Source organism: Notechis scutatus, chromosome 2 (assembly GCF_049901735.1).
Source record: "Notechis scutatus isolate UNSWTSFEM ecotype Mainland chromosome 2, rNotScu1.2, whole genome shotgun sequence".
NCBI classification, from domain to species: domain Eukaryota; kingdom Metazoa; phylum Chordata; class Lepidosauria; order Squamata; family Elapidae; genus Notechis; species Notechis scutatus.
The window spans coordinates 242,873,987-242,898,519 of NC_142010.1; the positions used below are offsets into that span (position 1 = coordinate 242,873,987).

Genomic DNA, 24,533 nt, shown 5'->3' on the forward strand with positions numbered 1-24,533 from the left:
ATATTAATCTTCTGAAAGGCCATGAATGAATGCTTGTCATCCAGGAGACCAATGCACCCTATTTGCATCTCCAAATGCTAGTTTAATGGACCAACTAAAACTACAGCATGGCAAGAATATGGATTACAAACAATTTAATCCACAATTCCCCATTCCTTTTTCCCTTCCTTGTTTGATGAAGAGTTCTTCAGAATTCAATTTTTCTTAGCCTACATATTTTGCAATGCTGAACATAATGCTTTTACTTTTTTGTTTTCATTTTGCATATTTAAAATATTTCGATCTGATGTCGAACCTGTAGCATTTCTTATTTAAATACCTCTTGCCTTGCTTTAAAAACAGGATAGCTGATTTGGCAGACAAGAAGATGATGGACGACTGCCGCCTGACATAAAACTTCGCTTTTATCCACCTAACAATAAAAAGCAGATATTTTATTTGAATTAAATTCATGATTGTTGTGCAATGAAACTTTCATATGATATTTGGAGGGATAAGGATGAAGATAATAGATGAGATTAAGAAATTGGTCTTCTGCTAATAGGAGGTTTCTTTTGTTTGTGGAAGAGCTGAGAACTCATGGAGATCCTTCAACAAAGGAACAGGGTAAGTGAGCAGAGTTAATTCTCAAATGTACAATTGTGTCAAATAATAACAACAGCAATAGCATTTGGATTTATATACTGCTTCACAGTGCTTTACAGCCCTCTCTAAGCAGTTTACAGAGTCAGCATATTGCCCACAACAATCTATTAGCATTCAATAACAACGTTCCAAATATGAACTAGGAAGTTAAGATATTCATATATCGACCTTGCCCATGTCAAAAAACGACACGAGTCAGTTTATTTTCCTATTTCCATGTAGGGTTAGCAGATTTAGTTTTGACTTTATCTTGGTACTGAATTACAACTCTCAATGCTATGGACAAATATAGCTAATTCAATAGTGTTTGTTTCAGAATAAGCATGTCAAGGCTTAAATTTCATAGGTTTGCATTTTTTTCCTCTGTAGACCATAGCTGGATGGAGATTTTTGGGAGTTGAAGTCCACAAGTCTTAGTGTTGCCAAGTTTGGAAACTGCTGTACTAAGCAGTCTTTCTCTTTTAGAAAGTGTAGAATAAGAATGATGATCTTGATTGGGGCATGCAAACTTTGTTGCCAAGGCAAAAAGGGATAAACATATTTTAAGTTCAGACTAACATCCAGGAATAGCTCAAATGAGCACTTTCCTAATTCACTAACTTACAAGAAGAAAGTTATGAAATCCTTGGCACTCCCTGAGATTGGTTATTTGCTTGCAGACATTTCATTTCTCAACTAGGTAACATCATCACTGCTACTCAGTGTGGAATTTGTTCCCTATTTATACACAGTATGCCAGCACACATCTAAAAGAAGATACTATTCTTTAACGAAATAATTGGTGTTATAAACACTGCACAGCAGTAAAAATAGAAATTATACATACCGCTGAAAAAGAAGCAAAAAGCAAGTTTTCAGAAAAATCCACTTGAATTCTGGTGTTGTATGAATTTTCATTCATGTTTTTCAACTTCACACTAAATGTCAGTCTTTTGTTTTTATTGGTGACAAGAAAATACTCTTTGTTGCTCCTAGAGAAGGGGGAAAAATGAAAATGAGTCCTGGGTACCCTAGAGCAGGGGTCCCAATCACCGGTCCGTGGACCGGTACCGGTCCGCTGAACAAGACCTACTGGGCCGCTGGCTTGTTGGTGCCGCCATTTTTTTGATGAAAAAGTGCTTCCGGTGAGCTTTTCCGGTAGAAAGCTCACCGGAAGCACGTTTCATCAAAAGATGGTGGCGTCAGCGTTCGGTGAGCTTTTCTGCAGAAAGCCATTTCTACCCGGAAAAGCTCACCGAAGCGCCGCCATCTTTTGATGAAAAGCTTCGGTGAGCTTTTCCGGTGAAAGCTCACCGGAAGCACGTTTTCATCAAAAAGATAGCGGCATCGCGCTCGGTGAGTTTTCTGGAGAAAGCCATTTCTACCGGAAAAGCTCAAGAAGCAGCCCGCCATCTTTTGATGAAAAGTGCTTCCGGTGAGCTTTTCCGGGTAGAAAGCTCACCGGAAGCATGTTTTCATCAAAAAGATGGCGGCCAGCGCTCGGTGAGCTTTTCTGGCAGAAAGCCATTTCTACCCGGAAAAGCTCATCGAGCGCTGGCGCCGCCATCTTTTTGATGAAAAGTGCTTCCGTGAGGTCACCGGAAGCACTTTTTCATCAAAAAGATGGCAGCGCCCAGCTGATGCCGGTACCGGGCCGCGGCACCCAGCTGATGCCGGTACCGGGCTGCGGCATAAAAAAGGTTGGGGATCACTGCCCTAGAGGTTCTATTTCTACAGACACCTTCCCTGCTCCTCATTATTTCCTTCATCCTATTTTACTTCTTAAAATTTATTTTATATTTCAACTTAATTGTAAAAAGCTACCATGTTCTAAAGTGGGTGTGCTCCATGTATCCATTTGCTTTAGCATCCACAAATGACAAAGATGTTCATTGATCCCTCCAGAAATGGAGACTTATTCTCATCTAGAAAACACTACGAATTATAGTTATCTCATACTTCTTTTAAAGCTTAATTCTTCTCCTTTCTAAACATCCACTTCATTTATTTTAAAACCAGACAGGTCATTTTTCCATTATAGAACAGAATTAAGAAATAGCAATACAAGCATTTCTTACCCAATATTTTTCTGTTCAACTTTCAGAACGAGATCTGTCTTGCAAACTTCATCTTCACCGCAATCTTTGACAAATGGTATCTAGAAAAATATAAAAGCAACCCAAAGCTTTTCATCTTCTTTGTTTAAAGTAAAGGATCTATGTCTACATCTCTCTTATTACAGCATTTAAATTGCTGAATTGGGTTTTTATGATTGGAACAAGTATATTTCTGCAGATGCATTAGTTATTTGCCTAATGCAGATTTAGGCAAATAACTAATGCATCTGCAAAATCCAACTTCTGCACAAAGAATACGAAAATTCTCTGAGATATTTAAATATGGGAAAGGAATCTTCTTACTTTTATTTACAGAATATCTAGGTACTGAAAAAAAAAACAAGGATTAAGCTATAATCCAGCCCTTACTTATCAATGGAGACCAAATGGAACAAGTGGCCAGTTTTAAGTTTCTGGGTGTTACCATAAAAGAGGACCTGACCTGGGGTGCTCGCGTTGTAGCACCAGTCAAAAGGGCCCAGTAGAGGTTATACTACCTGAGACTTCTCAGAAAACAACAACTGAATGAAAAACTGCTGGTGACCTTCTACCGCTGCACCATCTTAACTTACTGCACCTCGGTATGGTTTGCCAATTGCACAGTGGCAGATAGGACAGATCTTCAGATGGTTAACATCATTATCCAGAGGATCATTGGTTGCCCTCTCCCCTCTTTGGAAGAGCTTTATAGCTCCCGCTGCCTTAAGAAAGTTCAAAACATTCTCAAAGATCCATCTCATCCTGGGAACCCTTTTTTTGAACTATTACTATCTGGCAAACGGTACAGAATAATAAAAACAAGGATATATAGGCTGAAAAACAGCTTCTATCCCAGGGCAGTAGCTCTGTTGAATTCTACTGCATAGTAGAGTGTTGGTGCGGTGTCAGGGGTTTTCAATTCAATGTGAAGGATGTGTGTTTGTGTTTATTTTCATGGTCATGATGTGCACTGAAGATGGTGTTTGATTTCTTTGTACGAGTGCAATGACAATAAAGTAAACTGACTAACTAACCAACTACCTAAAAGATCTGGAACTCTTTTGTACTGATAAAATGAGAAAAGGGAACATGATACAAGCACACACACACACAAAAAAACCAAGATTCAGACCTAGATAAACAGTTTTTGTCAACTAAGTCATAACTGATACAGTAATGCAAGACAATGCTTGAAAACTCTTTATTTACTCTAGAGAATATGTACCACCCATGTTTCAGGAGCCTCTTAAAACCTTCTCTCTTCATCCAAGTATTCTTTGGTTTAATATTATGTTACAAATATTCTTCCCACTTCTTCTTATTTTACATGTTGCATTTTAAAGTCTCGCACTAGGATTGGTGCAGGGGCCTAGTGGTGGAGCTCTTGCCTCACAATCAGGAAGCTATGAGTTTGATCCTAGGTAGAGGCAGGTATTTGTCTCTCTCTGGGCACACTGAGAATATATCTGCTGAACAAAACTCCACACTGGTGACAGGAAGGGCATCTGGTCATTAAAACACTCTGCTAGCTCCATTCAGTTATCCAGACTCCACCCCACAAGGGATTATGGGGTCATTAAAAAGAAATGACGATTTTAAAATCTCACACTATTCCCTTTATTAAATACCACATTATGCTACTTCAAAATGTTCTGACATTTTAATTAAAGGAAAAGAGGGTTCCCCCCCCCCCAGTTTTGTATAACACCAAGATCATTTTATTGCCCATAAGAAACAAGGTCATAAATCAGGCGAGACTCATTTAACAACTGCATCACTTAAAGGCACATGTTCTGGTCCCAATTGGGATCATAAACTGAGGACTACCTGTAGTAGTATTATATCCCACTTACTTCCACGAGATTTCCACAAATATCTTATTGGATATTGTGGGAAAAGATGATGTATTACATGGGCCTTTAGTTTGATCTAGAAATTAAGGAAGGTTCCATTACTGATAAATGCAAGCAGAGTCTTCAGTAATTGGTTACTATGTGCCCCCTAGCAGGAGTTAGAGGCTAGCTGAAGGGATATTGGTAGCAATGTACATTATTTGGCTCAGCATTTTTATGTGGGTCTGGAAGAATCTTGTAGTTTCCACCCCTCTTTGGAGGCAAATATTTGCTATAAGGTTTAGAGGAAGATAAATGGGTGGCTTCTGTATAAAAGGTGCAATATAAATCAACCAAATAATCAACATTGTTAGTACCACTGCTATCACCACATTAGATTTTTGTTTGTTCTAATTATGGAGCTAATTATGGACTCTGGCAGAAAACATCATTAAACCAATAACATTGTAATATTGCAAGCACACCTAATTTTCCAAAATATTCATTCTGTCCATGGGGACTTATTAAAACTTATTAAAAACATATAAAAAGAAAGCATATTAATTTACTTACGCTGTAAACAAGAGACGTAGGAGATGTTTTATCAAGAACAGGACTTGAGTTGGGGTTCTTGAGCTTAATATCAATGCGCACATTAAGGGAGTCAATAGCATCAGAAGGGATCTATAAACATAAATAGCACACAAAGCATATTTTTCCTCACAAACCTTTGATTTGCTTGCTTGAACTTTCCTATTTTAAATGTATGTAACTAATGGCTGATAACATTATAATATTGCTTGACAAGGCACTTCTGAATATTTCAATACCACAGGTTTACAAATAAAGTTCTTTTTAAAGATGCAACTCTTTCTTGGCTTGCATTTATTCAATTGATATCCAATACTTTGGGAAGGAAAACTGCCAGAGTGCAAGAGGGAGGCTCAAAGTAATATTTGCTCTTATACTGGAAACCCTTTGTTGGTGGTCACATCCCAGTGATAACATAGTTTTCCCAAATGCTTCTGGCCACCTTTCATTTTAAGCACCAGGTGAAAGCACATTTACTCTGATGAGCATTTCATGGATAGTTGAGTTTATTCTTGATATTAATGTATTCTTGTTCCATTTACCTCTGCTTTTATTAATACTAATCACAAGATTTTACAAATGACTAACCATATATCATGTAATGCTAATACATTGTATGACAACTAATTTCTAAATTTCTAGACAAAAATGTCCATTCTGCATATCTGCAGATTTTACTCCACTTCTTCAGAAATAACCAATCAAGCACTTAATACTGTGCTTTTAATCTGAAATAACCTAAATTTGTTTTTATACATGTAAAATACTGGTGAATGAAATTATTGCCAATGGCTATATACGCTTCTCAGCAGAGGATCTGTGATACGCAGAACACCCCAAGATCATTGCGCTGTAATTTAGCAGCAAAACAGCTCATTGTTTACATCACTGGGAAGAATTTAAAGATGGGAGTGGAGTACGAGACCCCCACGAGGCAAATGCTCTCACTGCCATCTTTACACTGTTGCTCAAATCCAATCCTGAGTGGAAAATGAGCTAAAATTGACTTTCATCTTCTAATGACATCATGTGGCAGCCTGCCTTTTCAACTCAAGAAGCTGAGTTAAGGACAAGAGTACCAAAGCAGCTGCCTAGTTCTGATAGTTAATTCTGGGTTAATTGTTACCTGCACATTAAAAATGTGATTTACACATGTCTTCGGAGAATGGACTACGATACTACTCTGCAGAGACCGCTCATTATTTTCTTTAAATAATCCTCTAGAAGTAACGTGTGAAGATAAGAGATCGGCATCCAATGTTAGATTGTACCTAATATCTAAAGATGAAAACAATGATATAAATGTCAAGATACAAGCCTCAAGGTGCAAACCAACTTATTTTTTAACTGAAGGTAAGGCCCTCTATGCACTTTCAGATATATTTCTATGCAAACCAAGAATCAAGAAAACACTCCATGAATTTTTTTTAAAAAAAGAGGGATTCTCAGTCATGATAGCAACAAGAATGAACATGATATTTTATTAAAAAAAGCCCTCTAACCTGGACTATCCAGGTTAGGGTTGCAGTAAATGAATTAGATTACAAATCCTATAATGTCACAACACCCAGTGCATAGTAAGATGGTACTGCTTTGGGAATATTGCCATAAACTAACATAGTGACAAAACAATGAAACTGTTATGGGGAGAAATACTGTGAAACACTTGAAATGTTTCAAATTTATTTTCAAGTGCAGTCTAGTTTGAAAACAATAAGATAAAATAATGGGTAAATATTCATCATTCCATAATGACATCATCATCATCATCATTATTGGGATTTGACAACTAAAATATACAAAAAACCATTATTTTAATTGCTATTATTTATGAATATGCAGTACTAAGTATTGTATATTCAGAAATAACAGCAATTAAATAAATATAATTATTAAAGTAGCAGTTAAATAGTATGATTATTATATTTTTGTTAGACACTGTAGCAATAAAACCATTTACATTAAAATAAAAGTTATACTTTTATTAAGAATTGTGCATTGCATCCAGATTAGTTTGTGTGTATGACAGAAATAGAATGTTATTTAGCTGACAATTGCAGATGTCTCTAATGAAAGGAAATTAACTAAGGAAATACTCACCCACTTTATCCCTGGTATGGATAGGTCTATAAGTTACACCAAAACATATATTTAAATCTATTTCTGTGCTCTTGTTCTGCAGACTGATCTTCGTAGGAGTAGATAAAACGTGTACAGTCACATTGGCTATACTCTGTGACCTAAAAGAGAGGCAAAGTTCTCAGTGATCTCCATCATAAAAAGGGAAAAAAGTGTTCTGGCTTTATATCTAGAATTTACAGAATTAAACAGCTGCAATCCTATAATTAGAGAATAAACTTCCCTGAGTATTTGATTGCAAAATTCCTGATTAATTATGTATATTATAAACAAGGCAATTCTTTTAAAAAATACCTTGAATAGATGGAGACATTGCAAAAGAATTAAAAGGCTTTCATGCCTGTGCTAATTCATGTTGGAGAACAGCAAAAACCAAATATTTCATCAACTGTAAATATCTACTTCCTGTCCATATGTATCAGGGACATGCAGCACTTCAAACTGAAAAGACAAAAGGTGCCTTGAGGCCCTGACAACCATATTTTCTCCTGGTGTAGCATGTTGGTCCTCTGCAGTTCCCATATGATCCCAGGAGAAAAGATATATTCATCAAGAATAATAAGGTTCAACACTTAATAATAGTCATAGGGTACAAATAAGCAATCAAATCATACTAGGAAACAGCCAATAAAAATTGTTAGCATACAAGCAACAAAGTTACAGTCATACAATCATAAGTAGGAGGAGATGGGTGAAAGGAAGGATAGGAAGATTAATACTAATAGTAATAGTAATGCAGACTTAGTAATTCCTAAACCTTTCTATACACTAAATCTTTATAAACTAAACATATATTCTTTTATGTATACTGAAAGCATATGCACCAAGACAAATTCCTTGTGTGTCCAATCACACTTGGCTATTCTATTCTATTCTATTCTATTCTATTCTATTCTATTCTATTCTATTCTATTCTATTCTATTCTATTCTATTCTATTCCATTCCATTCCATTCCATTCCATTCCATTCCAAGTGCATTCCTATCTCCTCTGAAAATTATTTTGCCTCTGAAACTGAAACATAACCACAATTATATCTAATCTTTCTTGGAAAGTATGTTAAGTTTTTTTCTTCCATTCAATCATGTCCAATTCTCAGAGACAAGTCCCTGCAGAAGTAATTTGCCATTGCCTCCTTCCTAGGGCTGAGAAAAAACGAGTGGCCCAAGGATGCTCAGATTGTTTCATGTCCTAGGATGGCCTTGAATTTATAGTTTCCCAGTTTCTAGCTTGATGCTTTAATCCAGGGATGTCAAACTGGCGGCCAATGGGCTGGATGTGTCATGTGCAGGCCACGCCCACCCCAGCTCCGTGAAGGGAAAAATGTTGTGATACATCACGTGACTGCAATGTGATGCCACAAGTTTGACACCTGTACTTTAACCACTGTGTCAAACAGGCTCTCTAAGTTAAATCTATCAAATTAGTCTTGAGTAAATTAGACATTGCTTTAACTTATCCTTTTTGCTCCTTGTACTATATTGTTCAAAACTGCAATGTTTTTCTTTTAATGGTTTAAGCCTGGTTTTAAAAACAACTTATGAGTGTATTGTTATCATTAATTTGCAGACATATTTCTTTGCACTTTACATTTGCTCAAGCCCAGACACTGTATTGTCCCACTCAAAGTGGCCAGTCCCACTCAAAGTGGCCAGTGTTGGATAAAAGATTCAGACCTGTAATATTAAGACAGATGACTGAATCTTGTTACGAGAAGCAAAAGCAAGAAATAAGAGATTTATGGTTGAATGTTAACATTGCTATTGATTACATTTTAACTATGCTAAGAAATCTTTTTTCGATCTTTTTCTAAATGCCAATTGGATTGGAATGAAATACATATTTGAAGGATAATATCTGACCATCATCGTGGACCAAATCTTTTGATGTAATTTTTTGTATACATAGATATAAATCAATACCTTCCAGAGAGAACTCTAAACCACTAGCAATAACAATAGCACTTAGACTTACATATGATGCTTCACAGTGCTTTACAGCCCTCTCTAAGCAGTTTACCAAGTCACCATATTGCCCCCAACAATCTGGTTCCTCATTTTACTGACCTCAGAAGGATGGAAGGCTGAATCAATCTTGAGAATCGAACTGCCCAACTGCTGGCAGCTGGCAGTCAGCAGAATTAGCCTGCAGTATGCATTCTAACCACTGTTCCACCACTATGTACATAATGCATGGTTGTAGATTACACTGGCACAACATAAGTCTTCATATGTGACAATCATGATGACCCAAGCTAAGTCTGAGTCTAGCTGCATGTATGGATAAATTCATTTTATATGCAGTGTATCAATCAGAGTACAGTCAGGAGGAAAACTAACTCAAGTGGGGAGGTTTTTTTTCTTTAAGGCATTTTCTTTATTTCCTTAAACATCTTCTACTCACCAGAGTTGAATTACATTTCCACTGGCACCCACAGACACATCAGTAATTCCATCATCATTTAAATCAGTATAGCCATCTATTGCTCTTCCAAAATACTGGAGTTGCTGAGCAAATGCAGGATTTGATCCAGAAATTTTCTGAAAGGTTAAAAGCAAAACAGGAATGTTGACAAATTGAACAGATAATTAGCAATTTCATAATCAAAGCAATCATATCAGATGTTATTAAAAAGGTATACAAAAGTATACAGTTTAAAAAAAAAACAACGGAACTGATCTGGCTTTTAAACACAATACAAATTAAATCATTGCCTTTCAATTGATCTTAGACTATAAGGCCATCCATATAAGAAATTTCACAATTGGCAATTTATAACAAACACAATTCAATGATAAAAATGAAGCCAGCTGAAATATTAACTGCTTACTTGCCAATGTAAATATATAACAAAATAAAATTTCTGCAAATCTGGGAAAAAACTGTTTTGGCAAAGGAGAAAAAATAACATATCCTAAATTACAACTATTGTGCACAATAGAGCATCATACTCCTTACCTGGGAATACTTAGTGTGCAATGTTTTTTGTTTACCATTGTAAACATATATAGCACCTGCATTCTCATTTTCTAATGGTGCTCCAACAATTACATCATTAAAGCCATCCAAATCAATATCAGAAACAGCAGTGATAGCAGATCCAAACTGAGCATTTTCCAGTCCCTCAGGACCTTCAAGGACTTCTCGTTTGTCCAAAATTCCCTTTGATAAAAGATCAAAAGGAATGGGAGTGAAACACAAGAGCATTTATGTTAGTGTTGTATTAATTTATTAACTTAAGATTCTGGTACTGAAATAGAATTTTTTAAAAATAAATATAGGGAGCATTGGAAAATCTAGTGGTATGGAAGTTAGCCATTTTACAGAATCCTTTGTGTGTTTTTAAATGTTTTTTGCTTTTAAAATAGTAACAGAAAAAGAAACAAAACACAAAGATAATTACAATACAAGTATATACAATGTCAAATAAAAATACATAATTTTTTTGTAAATGAAAAGACTGCATCAGAAAAAAAGAAAAAACCCAGAACAAAACATAAATGTTCATTAGATAAATATATTGCGATTGTTATAATGATATCTTATATATATTTTATAGGTACCTTTGTGACTGTGAACATATAGACTCTTCCTTCTTCTTTTTTAAAATTATTCATAAACATGGGTGCCCCAACCAAAAGCACATCTGTTATGGAGTCTCCACTGATATCCACAGAGCACACCACACTGCCAAAATAAGAGCCAATCTGAAATGACACAATCGTTGCCATCAAACGGGGCATGGAAGCCATACTTTGTAAGAAATTTATGTGAACAACGCACAACACTGAAAACCTGTGAAACTATCATTATGAAAATAAAAATAAAGATTTGTTATAAAGTCTAATTTAAAAGCAGATCTTTTTTCCAGTACAAAGAGAATAAACACACCATTGTGTAAACTTAGCATTAAAATGCAGCACTTGCCTGCTCTCCTCTTTGAGAGTCAATGATGATTATCTTGCCATAGTCATCAACCCGATAAATCACAACTCTGCCAGTATAATTGGAACGGGGAGCACCAGCAACATAAAAGACTGAGTTTTCCAGGGAAAGAACAGCGAGAGAATAACCTGAAAGTCCAAATTATAGTTTTAAGGGCTTAGAAATATTTGCAGATGGGATAAATCAAGATTTTAAATCTATACTGATTCGTTTAAATTTTTAAATTTATTTAAAAACTTTATTTAATTATCTAATGTTTAAATGCTTATAAACTTGGAAGTTTCAGTACAGAACACTTAGGAAATTTTCCGCAGCCTAATCCTTCTAGACCTACCTTCTAAAACTGGTGCCAACGTCCAGATATTTCTGGACTACCTGGGAAATAGGGATGGAGAAATCTTGTCTAAGACAGTGATTTTTTAACTGAATTTAGTCATTAATTCATTGCCTTTAAAAAGAACTAAGCAGGACTTGTAAATGTTCAGCTACATTGGACAAATATTCTACTGAGTCTTTTTGAACTAGTGTTCTCACCTAAGTAGGAGTTCCGACTATTTTGCAAAACATTTTGAAAGGTTGTATTGGGATATATAGTGTTTTTTTCTCCTCTCTTTTGGACTACTGTTCCAGTCCATTCATAGGCCCCAACAGCACCCAACATCAGCACTTCCTTCAGAAAAAAATCAAATCAAGGCAAATAATTAAATGTGTTTCAATTAAGAGCTTCTAGTAATGCAGTTAAAATATTGTGAATAGTGCTCACTTTTGTCTAAGTCAGAGACTTCTAATATATTCTGTGCAGTTTACTCCATTCTTTATTCTAAGCAGCAATACTTTCCACTGTCATAACTGATGTTCTTGAGATGCAAGTGTCAGAGACTAAGCACAGTTTTCTCACACCACCTTGGAAATTTAATCCCATGCAATATTGAAAAGCATAACTCACATGGGCAGACTGAATTATATGGCTTATCTATTTTTACAGGTATATTATTTAATAATATTATTTGTACATACCTGTAAATCCCATGTACATATTACCATCTATGGGAACTGATTCCACATTAATCTGTTACTGATGTCATAAGGGGAGACCATTATGTATCTTTGATCTTTCTAAGGCAAGGGTGTCAAACTCACGTCATCATGACGGCATCACATGATGTATCAAGACTTTTTTCCCCTTCGCTAAACTGGGTATGGGCATGGCCAGCATGTGACGCATTTGGCTTGTGGGACAGGAGTTTGACAGCCCTGGCCTAAGGGAAGCAGTGATAGTACCAAGTCAGTTATTGGCTTCTAATCTTCTAGATAATTACTAGCCAGTCTCATATCTGTTTTGAGTAAGATTCTGGAATGGTGGCAGTGCCACAACTTCAGATTTCCTGAACATAGAAAAAGGTTTTGGAGGTTTGCTCTCTTCTTTATTCTTTGCATTGGTTTTAATATTATTTAATATTATTTAATAATATTTAATAATATTTAAAAACAAACAAACTGATCCCGTCTTAATCCAAGTTCAGCCCTTTTGGAGGGGCTAAAAATATTCCAATTTAAATTGGCATTCCCAAGACAGTGTTGGTGTTCAGTGTTGCTCCCATTCCAATGCATTTTGTTATAGTATCTACATTACCTTTTGATGTGAATAAGAAGCACTGAAACCCACTTGTGACATTTCCATCTGGAACAAATCACCTTGATCAGTACCTAGTGAGAAGAAAAAAAACATATAGTTCATATATTTAATACCACTGTTCTAAACCACAAAAATATTGCATGGAATTAAGCCAGTTTACAAGAAGAAAGAATTGAGATCCAATTTAAAAAATGGCATGGTAGTTTAGCGGTGAAGACGCTCGCCAAGGTTGAGAGTTCAATCCTAGGTAGCAGCCCAGATATTTTTCTCCTAGGGTGCAAAGAAAAAAAGTATGTGCTGCAAATTCCTCATAGGTGTCAGGAAGGGCATCTAGCCAGTAAACACTCAGTTCCATCCAGTCACCCTGACTCTTCTTCGAATTAGGACCACAGGGTCGTAAAAATAGAGTTTTAATTCAGATACAATGAGGACTGCAGACTTAGATACAGGCTTTCATCCATACTGTGAATATTTTAAATATCTAAGTACCCAGTCATAGTAACAGAGTTGGAAGGGGGGCATTTATGCTAATGATCCCCACATTCTGCTCAAAGCAGGAATCCAGATTAAAGTACCCCAGATATATGCTTGTCCATCTACTGCCAAATCTAGCAATCTAACCTGCTTTATCTCCCAGCATTTCTGATCTTATGTCTTTTCTCTCACACTCACATGTAATGGATTGTTTGCTATTTGTTTCTGGCTTGGGTATGCATTCCATCTGTTCTTTGCTCCAGTCCTTCACAGTTTTAATCTCACAGGGTTTGCACGTGTGTATGTGTGCATGTGTGCAAAAGACAAAGGGTATATACTGTACATGAAAATGAGTTAGGGATCAACTGCATTTAGAACTGAGGTATTTTATTTGAAAGTTAATTAATTTTAACCAGTAGGTTTAATTCATTATTTTTGCTATTGATATTCCTTGTTAAAATACAACTTTGGGCCTGCTCATATGCACCCAGATATACAGATATTACATCTGTATGCAAAGAACCATCCCCAAAAATTTTTTAAGAGAGACCTGCAAATCCTAACTGACAAGATAGAGAGGCTGGGCAATGTGTAAGAGTTTTAGGGGCTTATAAGCAGTTTGATTTTTCTTTGGGTGGGAAGGAATTACCAAATCTTGTTATAGAATAGAATAGAATAGAAATAGAATTCTTTTTTTGTCCAAGTGTGATTAGACACACAAGGAATTTGTCTTGGTGCAAATACTCTCAGTATACATAAAAGAAAAGATACATTTGTCAAGAATCATCAGGTACCACACTTAATAATAGTCATAGGGTACAATAAGCAATCGAATCATACTAGGCAGTATAAATCGTGAGGTACAAGCGACAAAGTTACAGTCATACAGTCACAAGTGGGAGGGGATGGGTGATAAGGAGTGATGAGAAGATTAACAGTAATAGTAGTGCAGACTTTGTAATAGTTGAACAGTGTTGAGGGAATTATTTGTCTAGCAGAGTGATGGCGTTCAGGAAAAAACTGCCCTTGTGTCTAGTTGTTCTGGTGTGCAGTGCTCTATAGTGTTGTTTTGAGGGAAGGAGTTGAAACAGTTTATGCCCGGGATGTGAGAGGTCTGTAAATATTTTCACAGCCCTCTTTTTGACTCGTGCAGTTTATTACAGATAAATATGATAATATGCCCTGCAACAGAAAATCTGTGATATTGTTTTAAAAAAAAATAAAAGAGTTGGAAGATTTTTCTGATATTGATAAATATTTTTAGGAACATTTACATGTTTGCTGATTTTTTTTAAAATACTAAATCCTATTTTTGCTGTTTGTTTACTATAAATTGTCTATCCTTTTCCCTATACATAGCATTTGCCTTTAATAACTTAACAACTCATCATACAAATATACAGAATCTGGTCATCACATATTTTTAAATGCAGTTTAAAAACAGTATGTTTGTTACCTTCTAAGCTGAAAATTCGTTCCCCCAGTGTTCCTGCTTTTTCTAAAAGTGCTTCCTCAGAGGACACATTAAAAAAAAAATTGGATGTAGGCTGGCTAGCAATTGCTTTGATTTCTTTGATAAGTTTTTTAGTATCCTGTTTCTCTCTAATTAAATATCCTAATACCTAGGAAAATATAAGAATGGGAAAAACATATAATAACATGTAATAAGAAATGCAAAAAGGCACTATATAAGGAATCTGAAATATTGTGCATTTGTTATGTGCTTTCTTCTTTTATTCTGTTAACCAATTCAGTATTTTAAAATTGTTGGCAATAAGAGATAAATGAAAAAGTTCTTTGTTTTCTTTTAAATAAAGTTATTTTTTCCCTTCACTAAGCACACAGTAATGAGCATTAAAGATGTGTGAAGAAAACTTTTTAAATGAGAGGTACAACTCCTTCAACCAAATGCCTTTTTTTCTCAGGATCATGCTACACTTTTGGAGGGCAACTATGCAATCCTGAGAAAGGATGTAGCTATTTAAAGAGTTGCAGATGGTATTCTCTTAAATAGCTTTTTGCTTTCTGAAGCCCTTTTTGGCCTTTGATTTCAAAATGCTACATGATTATTCTTTAGTTCATCTAGATTATTCTTTACTTCTTCATCTAGAGCAAAGTTTCCCAATCTCAGGAAGTTTAAGTGTGTGAACCTCAACTCCCAGAATTTCACACATCTACACTTTCTTGAGGTTGATAAACACTGATCTAGAGCAGGGATGTCAAACTGGTGGTCCATGGGCTGGATGCATCACATGCAGGCCACGCCCACCCCAGCTCCGCGAAGGGAAAAAAACATCATAATATGTCATGTGATGGCAGTGTGATGTGGCAAGTTTGACACCCGTGATCTAGAGTATCAGAGCAACTTAGTTTTTATTCAATTTTCCCTGAGGCATATGTCAATAAACCTATTTAAAGAGCATTATGCAGAAGAGACGTGATGCAACAAAACTCTCAAACGTATGACTAAGATGCAGGATTGGTCCTGGGTGGATTGGCCACGTTTACCAAAAGAAGAACTGACTTGTTTGAGGACATGGCTCTGACTTTATCAAGAGGTGAGTGGATTTTTAGTCAAGGTCTTAGAAGACAGAAGATAATTAAAGACAATTTTCTTTTTCTGGGCTTTGATTCTTAGAAAGGTTTATTGGCATATATATGTCTTGGGGGAAGATTGATTTATAATTTGATTTATTACAATTGTTGCTTCATACATATCAAAACACAACCAGAATCTTTTGATTTGTGTGTGCTATAAACATTTTAAAACAATTCTTTTTTTAAAAAAATATTCATACAAGGCTAACTGAAACCAGAGTAGCAAGAATGAAAATTGTACTTACAGCTATGCCAAACCGCGTGATATTATCCGAATTGCATTTCGCTATTACTTCTGGCAACATTGAGCCATCATGTGATTCACCGTCTGTGACAACCACCATGACTTTTGAGGCTGTCGGTCGCCCACCTGCTTCTTTTGAGAAAGCATGTTGCCTGCAATAAACCACAGATGCAATTCACATGACACAAATCTTGCTTTTTATAAATAATTTCATTACCAGTTTTCCTAGCAACAAAATAAAGTTGGGGGACAGATGGACAATAGCCTTTTGGTACAAAAATAATTATTCCAACATCATTTAAGCTGGGATCAGCAACCAATGGACCACATGGAACCACAGAAATTCATTTTTGATCTTCTCAAGTCCCTAGGATCAGACTGTTGAATTTCAATAGCAAACCATTCAATTTTTAAAAATTTATTTTCAAAGTTACTCATCTCTATTTACATTGTTAACAGTATTGTGTCATCGATATTACACACACACACACACACACACACACACACACACACACATTTATTTCTATACATTAATCCTTATTTCTATGTTCTATCCATTTATACCATCTATCCCAAAACACATAGTATTCTGATTCCTCCTTGCCTTTTAGTTCTATTGTAAGTTTGTCCATCTCAGCACAATCCAATATTTTTTGTATCAACATCTCTTTGGGTGGCATGTTTTCTGATTTCCAAACCTGTGCAAAAACTGTCCTCGCTGCTGTTATTATATGCAATATGATGTATTAGATTTGTTTGCTAAAATTCCCTTTAATTATTCCCAATAAGAATAGTTCGGGTTTGAATTCTATTTGGTGTTCTGTTATCTCCTGTAGCCATCTTTGTATTTTCGTCCAATATTTTCTAGCTTTTGGGTCAAACCATCCAATTTCAAAGATGCTTGTTCCTCATAATTATCAGAAGAAAACCAAAGTCAGAAGATATGTAAGCTGTTGGACTAGCTTAATACGCCTAAAGAAATGCTTAGATCCCAGTCCATCCAAGCAAATAAAAACCCTAAAAATCCTATCCAAAATCACCAATCATTGTTGATTTAAAAAAAAGGCTTTTTCATGGCAAATGATTAGGCCCCATATTTTAAACATATATAGATCTATTGGCATTAACAGCCCTCAGATTTATTTAGTATTAAAAAGAATACCCATTTACCCATTGGCAATTACGTTAAGGTTTACCTGGCATATTCAATGGCTCTGAACGTATTAGTTTGGTCCCCTCCTTTTTGAACAAGTAAATTCTCATCCGACATTGCTTGTTCAACAGCCTTTTTGTCAGTGTAGGTATTCAGATGGAAAACAACTCTTGGGTCATTGCCATACTGAATTAAGCCTACCTAAAATAATTGTTAAAAGAAATAAAAAGAAGAGCATCACAAACTAGCTTTATTCATCTGTTTCTCTGCATTGTACAAAATGTGGATTTATTTTTCAATTTGTGCATAAACTGAAACTTTCTTACTATGGCTGTATCCTATGGATGCAAAACGTTAACATTTAATCTTTTCCATACACTGCGGGCCAACTCCTGCTTCCAAGAACAGTTTCTGAGGACTGTGGAATTCAGTAATAAACCAGGTAAATGGGACTTGTGGAATAAAAACTATTTTGGTAGAAACAGCTTTAGAAGATTTTCCATATCAATCAATTTTCTGCTCTGATCTGGCAACATCTGGAATATGATATCAAAGGACATTGTAGGTGGATTGCACCATCCAAAGTTCAGTGTTATATTTCATGCAGCAAAATGTTTTCTATTATTACAAAGGCTGCCAATATACACAAACCAATGACTGAGAAGGGAATACTTGCTTTTATAACCAAGAAGGTAAGTTCTATACAAAACTGGATTAAAATGCTTTTTGAATATTGATTCCAAGAAACACCTCGTAACACCATGGACACAAACTTGAAGCCTTAGATATTTCTTGCAAATGTTACATCACGCTGACCTACGTTTTAATTAAGCTACCCTGAGTTAGCAGTAATTGGTTGGATTAACACAATATCTTAAATCAAAACCAGATCAACCACAGTGAGTGCCTAATGAGTGCTATGAACTGGAGGGTACCCTACTAATAAACTTCGGGGGGGGGTGTGTGTGTGAATTCAAAGCCTCCATAAAAATTGGATGTCTTTATATCAATGATAATATTGGCCCAATTCTTCTCTACAGTTATTTCATCAGGAAAGGTCAATCATTTGCAGGCTAATTTGATACCATTACCAAATGATATGATAGATCACAGAAGTAGTAAAAATGTGTTAATTCACTTGTCCCTTATTTTCTGAGATGCCATAAAAAACAAACAAACATGCATTTGTCTCAGCTAGAACAAAAGTACATAAAAATATGGAAAAGAAAAACTAGTACTAATATTATGAGGCCCCGTCTGATAATCTTCGGAGAAAGATTACTAGTAGTAATTTGATGATAACAACAGCACTTAGACTTATGTACCACTTCATAGTGCTTTATAGCAGGGGTCTGGAGGACTTCAACTCCCATGGCTAGGGAATTCTGGGAGTTGAAGTCCGCCAGGCTTAAAGTTGCTAAGGTTGGAGACCCCTGCTTTATAGCACTCTCTGAGCAGTTTACAAATGTCAGCATATTACCCCCAATAATCTGGGTCCTCATTTTACTGACTTCAGAAGGATGGAAAGCTGAGTCAACCTTGAGCCCTCTCAGGATCAAACTCCTGGCAGTGGACAGAGTTTGTCTGCAATACTGTGTTCTAACCACTGTTCCACCAAGGTTCTTCATCTTTAATTCTTATATTTTGTTATTTTAATTTTTTTTTGCTTCTTATGCTAAAACTCCAGAGGAAAAAAGTCTTCACGGCTAAGAAAAATAAACATTTGTCAAGGAGTCAAAGTCTACATCTGCATTTATATTGTTTTAATTTGCTTACCTGTGTTTTTGTTGGCCCTATATCCAAACCTTGAATAAATTTTTTCAAAAAATCTTTCACAGCATCCCATGGATAAATACTGTTTGACTCATCACATATGACCACCACATCAATGGCTGAAGAACAGTCTGAAAAGAAGAGGATAGACGTCATGTTTCTTGAAGAATTCTCTCCTAATATTCTAAAGCAAAACCAAAAATGCAGCAGATTTAACTCTTTCCGTGCTAAGTTCAATAAGGCAACCACCGCTTCTACCTCAATCCTATTTCTGCCATCGCTCCCCACCGGAAGCTATTTGACCTCTTAACAAGCTGAAGAGACAAGATATCGGAAAAGATTAAGAAGAGAAAAGTCAGGAGAAGGCATACACATCTAGACAAAGCAGAAGGTGAGATAATTACATTTATATGGATGTTTGCTATGATCATTCAATACATAAATGCTAAATACTAAATCATAATATGGACCCTGGCTTTCTTCTATATTATTTTGTTAGTTACCACTTAAAGTGGTTCAGTATAATTGCTCACCTACATTTAAAATATAAACGCTTTTTAAAATTCTCCAAATAATATCACAAGAGGCCAAATATACTATTAAACATTTCTATAATCACAGCAATTAACTACCAATCACAATGGTCTAAACATATTAAAAAATTCTAGCAAAGATAAGTGTTGCTAAATAGCTCTCATGCAGATCTAGAAGAGTAAACTTTGCTAGTCCAAAGGGCACATGAAACATTCATTATACTTAAAGGCCTTATATTAAGCTGTCAAATATGGATTGCAGAAACCTAGGTGATTGTTAGATGGCAACCACAAGATTCAAAAAGCTCTAAATTCTTCTGCCATCTAATAGCCACCTGGATTTTTGTAATCCAAATTTAGCAATCCTATGTTTTGTGCATTTATTGTGTCTCATTTTTCAAACGTCTCTTATAATAATAAGTGTATTGATACTTATTGCCTTACTTTGCACTGCAGGTGAAAAACTTCTCAGGATCTGAAAACTGGGATTGAATTCAGAACAGATTCCTGTTGCATAGTACTGGCTTCCACACTGTTGAGCCCACAAAGGACCACATGCCTTAAAAACAAAAAGAGAAATAATATTCTAAAGTAAAACCAAAAATAACGCACCTGACTCATTGCATTGATGAGCAGACATAGCTTTGATCTTTCTTCCCGCACAGATTTATAGCATAGATTTTACAAGCTGCTATGACAGAGCTTTTTAAAAATGTGCTTCATTGAACAATCCAAAGGGACCAGCATTATGTTCAGCCTTAAGAGGTGAGGTTCATACTAAGCCAAAACTAAGCAAACTACACGAGCCATGTCTTTTGCCTGATGGTGCACTGGACTATCTCTCGTTATGAGCTTGTATTGCCCATATGAGTGGCATGTTTGCCTAGCGCCCTCAGGGCTGCTGGCACCAGCACATTCCCTTTGATGGGGATTCCCCATTGCATGTTTGTTTATTCTCTTGTAATCCAGTCCTCTCCTATTTCTCCACTCTGCAAGACGAATGGAAAATGGAATGGGAAATGGATCGTGCACTGGAGGGATTGTCTAAGTATTTCCCCCACCCCGCTTTTCTCCCTTTGCTTTCTCCTGTGCCTGACTCATTCCTTTTCTCCCCTTCCCCCACCTTGCAGAACAGAGAAACTGAAGTGGAAAGGATTACAAGAAAGTGATCAGGCATATAATGGGGAATATACCAGGTCTTTGCTTGGCCTACTTGTGGCTTTGAACTATTTGTGCAGCCTTCTTAATTTAAACCTACAATGTTCCATTTTCCTTCTCTTCACAAGCAAGCAAGCGAACAAAAAGAAAGACAATGACAAATTCACAGAAAAAAAGCAAAACTCAAGGTTTTTAATTTTTAAATTGTTATTAAAATTATTTATTTATTAAAAACAACACACAACATTAATCACACATGTATACATATGAGTTGGATCAGGAAGATCTTGGTGATTGGTTTAGGGGAGGATTGGGAACCACTAAGTACTTCTAACAGGACTACAAACTGAATTACATCATAGACCAAGGATGGCTAACATTTAGCTGAACTCCAATAAAGTTGTTGAACTTTTGAAAATATCTATATTGCAGTATGCATAACTTTTCAATGCATCTGCTTTTAGTAGTTCCCATAAATGCTGCACTATGTTGGAATAGTCTCTGTAGTAGAGGAAACATTATCCACAATGCAAGGAAAGTCATAAGGGACTTAATTCTGTGTGTCTGCAATATATAAACTAAACCTACTGAACTGCACTTTTCAAGACTATGTAAATAATGTACTCTAAAAGGTTTCTCCAAACGTAAGTTCAAATCTCATTATCAGTAAGCACAAAAAATGTTGCTGGGACTGCAAAAGTGAACTCTACTTTTAAGTTTGCTTCCTCAGACTTATGCATTGGCATTAAATACATATGCAAATTTAGTAAAATTAGATTAAATTTAGAATTTAATTCTCAGGATTAGATTTAAAAATATTTTAAAGAAATAACTCCAAGTACAGTATGACTTATGATTATAATGGAGCCTGCCCATTATAGCCGTAAGTCATGACAATTGTAAAATGGGTCTCCATGTGGCATTTGCTTTTGCATCATTTTTGTGCTGGTCATTATGCAGTATAGAGTGAACTCCTTTTTTGCTAGGGGCTATTTTTGCCAAAAATATTGGAAGTAAATGCCAGTTTTCAGCAAAAACATTGTAAAATGCAGTCATGTGACTGTGAGTTGCTGCAAATGGCTGGTTGTTGAGCACCCAACATATGAACATGGAACACGGAGAGGGGAATTGGGTCTTAGAACCTGGTTGTAGGTACCATTGATATAAATGGTACCTACAACCAAGTTTACAATATAAAAATAATGTACACACACACACACTAGTTAAAAGGCAAAAGTGTACTAAATAAGCTTCACAAATCTCATCCTGAAATATTCTTGAATGTGATGTGCAAGTTAAATGAAATGCAAAACTCACATTTAGTTTTCTTCATTGTTTTCCTATCCAACCGTGGATGGCTACTGCCTTACTTAACATTCAACCCATTTTTTTAAAATTGTACTGATACACTTTGGTTGCAGCCCAGAAAAACATCACAACTGTAACATACCTTAGAAATAGGTTGGTTTATGACCTAAATAAAAATTGATTATTAAACTGAACTATCAAGGTATGTTTGGCTTGAGGATAATTGCAGGCAGTTTCTAGGCTTTGTGGGTGAAATCTGGGATTATAGGTGAAATTCCAAAGAGTCAAAGAAAGATTCCGTACTATATATGATACACATAAAGCAACTTTAAATACAGGTAATCCTCGACTTACAACAGTTCATTTAGTGACTGTTCAAAGTTACAATAGCACTGAAAAATAGGACTTATGACCGTTTTTCACAGTTACTACCTTTGCAGTATCCACATGCTCATGTGATCAAAATTCAAATGCTTGGCAACTGGTTCATATTTATGACCCTGCTGTGTCCCGGGGTGATGTGATCCCCTTTTATGACCTTCTGACAAGGAAAGTCAATGTGGAAACCAGATTCACTTAACAACCGTGTTGCTAATTTAACAACTGCAGTGATTCGCTTAACAAGCATGCAAGAAAAGTCGCAAAATGGAGCGAAAGTCACTTAACAAAATTTTTACTTAACATAAATCTGGGGTTCAATTGTAGTCGTAAGTTGAGGAACACCTGTATCATATCAAACAGATTGATATTTGTAGTCATTTATCCCATTTACTGCTCAGGAATATTACCTGCTCAATATCCGCACAGAGAGAAATAAAAACTACTGTAATTTGTCACTGATGGAGAGGACCTATATTTGTAGTGCTCATATCTTTATACTTACCAAAAAGCCTCCAGTTCTTGGATTTCTAACTAGAGTTAATCCTAGGTTCATGTCCTTCTTTATCTCATTAACATTTGGTATGCTTGTAACAGCTAAAAAGAATAAATGAAAGTAAATCTGAGCAATACATTGATTAAAAAGTGTAACACAAAACTTGGTCTATGAATTAAACTGTGGAGCAAAAGTAGTGTTGTGTAATCAATCTTGGCAACTTGAAGGTGTGTGGACTTCAACTCCCAGAATTCCCTTGCCAGCAATGGCATTTTAAATATATTTTGTACACCATAGCTTACTGTTATCTGGTCAAAGGGAAGAGGGAATTCATCTATGATTTTCCAGTCTCTGAACACAGTTTCCTTTGCTAAAGGAGAAGCCAAACAAGAGTCCTCCACCTTTTGATCTCTCCAAGGTTGTGCATGGATTATGGGGAGGAAGGAAGTCCAGCTCAATGCACAATGGTGTCATTCCCAAATTTATCAGAAGTTATCTACTGCTGACTGTTGTTTGGTGCAGCACCAATGGGATTATGACAAACAGCTGGGCTTTTCAGATTCTGGGTCACTCACTGGAAAGCAAGATGTGGACCAGAGGTAGTATTCAGCAGATTCTGACCAGTTCTGGAGAACCGTTAGCAGAAATTTTGAGTAGTTCAGAGAACCAGCAAATACCACCTCTGACTGGCCCCCCACCATCTCTTCTCTGATTCCCAAGTTCCAGCTGATCGGCTGGGTCTTCTTGTTGCCCTGCACAGGAGAATGGAGCTGGAAAGCAGGTTAGTGGGGTGGGGAGGGAATGGAGATTTTGCAGTATCCTCCCCCGCCACAGCCACAAAACCCCGCCCACCAAGCCATGCCATGCCACGCCTACCAAACCACACCCGCAGAATCGGTAGTAAAACATTTTGAATCCCACCACTGATGCGGATGCTGAAAGTAAATGGCTGCTATTTTACAAAGTGGCCACCAAAGAATGCCAATCACAACAAACTAATAACCCAACTTACTCTGTAGGTCCATCTTGGAACATTTGGATCCCTGTTGATGAACAGCACATTTATAGATATCTCCCATTCTATTTTCACTCCAGGGTGAAGAGACAAGCAACCTGAAAAATTGACAAACTCTTATTAAATGTGCTGACAGAATTGATAGAAAATTCAATTTAAATGAAAAACTGAAAAGAGCTACTTTGTTAATGTGATAAGGTAAAGGTTCCCCTCGCACATACGTGCTAGTCGTTTCCAGCTCTAAGGGGTGGTGCTCACATCTTCATTACAAAGCCGAAGAGCCAGCTCTGTCTGAAGACATCTCTGATAGTCATGTGGCCAGCATGACTAAATGCCGAAATGCACACGGAACGCTGTTACCTTCCTACCAAAGTGGTCCCTATTTTTCTACTTGCATTTTTATATGCTTTCAAACTGCTAGATTGGCAGAAGCTAAGACAAGTAACAGGAGCTCACTCCCTAGTGGTGCTAGGGATTCGAACCACCGAACTGCTGACCTTTCTGATCGACAAGCTCAGCATCTTAGCCACTTCCTCCCTT

General features: G+C 36.3%; 1 protein-coding gene across 1 annotated transcript in view; it reads right to left on the reverse strand.

Annotated features, from left to right (window-relative positions):
* Nucleotides 1-24,533, reverse strand: part of ITGA2 (integrin subunit alpha 2) — a 62,062-nt gene that overhangs the window by 17,948 nt on the left and 19,581 nt on the right. The window contains exons 3-21 of the mRNA XM_026666487.2: nucleotides 23,991-24,091; nucleotides 22,988-23,079; nucleotides 20,083-20,197; nucleotides 19,109-19,236; nucleotides 17,376-17,533; nucleotides 16,181-16,331; nucleotides 14,794-14,959; nucleotides 12,861-12,934; nucleotides 11,762-11,897; nucleotides 11,210-11,355; nucleotides 10,846-10,989; nucleotides 10,241-10,444; nucleotides 9,686-9,822; nucleotides 7,244-7,383; nucleotides 6,270-6,421; nucleotides 5,126-5,236; nucleotides 2,703-2,782; nucleotides 1,472-1,616; nucleotides 320-412 (exon numbers count right to left, since the gene is read on the reverse strand). Coding sequence (XP_026522272.2) covers nucleotides 320-412; nucleotides 1,472-1,616; nucleotides 2,703-2,782; nucleotides 5,126-5,236; nucleotides 6,270-6,421; nucleotides 7,244-7,383; nucleotides 9,686-9,822; nucleotides 10,241-10,444; nucleotides 10,846-10,989; nucleotides 11,210-11,355; nucleotides 11,762-11,897; nucleotides 12,861-12,934; nucleotides 14,794-14,959; nucleotides 16,181-16,331; nucleotides 17,376-17,533; nucleotides 19,109-19,236; nucleotides 20,083-20,197; nucleotides 22,988-23,079; nucleotides 23,991-24,091 — 2,473 coding nt within the window. The remainder of the gene's footprint in view (nucleotides 1-319; nucleotides 413-1,471; nucleotides 1,617-2,702; nucleotides 2,783-5,125; nucleotides 5,237-6,269; nucleotides 6,422-7,243; nucleotides 7,384-9,685; nucleotides 9,823-10,240; nucleotides 10,445-10,845; nucleotides 10,990-11,209; nucleotides 11,356-11,761; nucleotides 11,898-12,860; nucleotides 12,935-14,793; nucleotides 14,960-16,180; nucleotides 16,332-17,375; nucleotides 17,534-19,108; nucleotides 19,237-20,082; nucleotides 20,198-22,987; nucleotides 23,080-23,990; nucleotides 24,092-24,533) is intronic.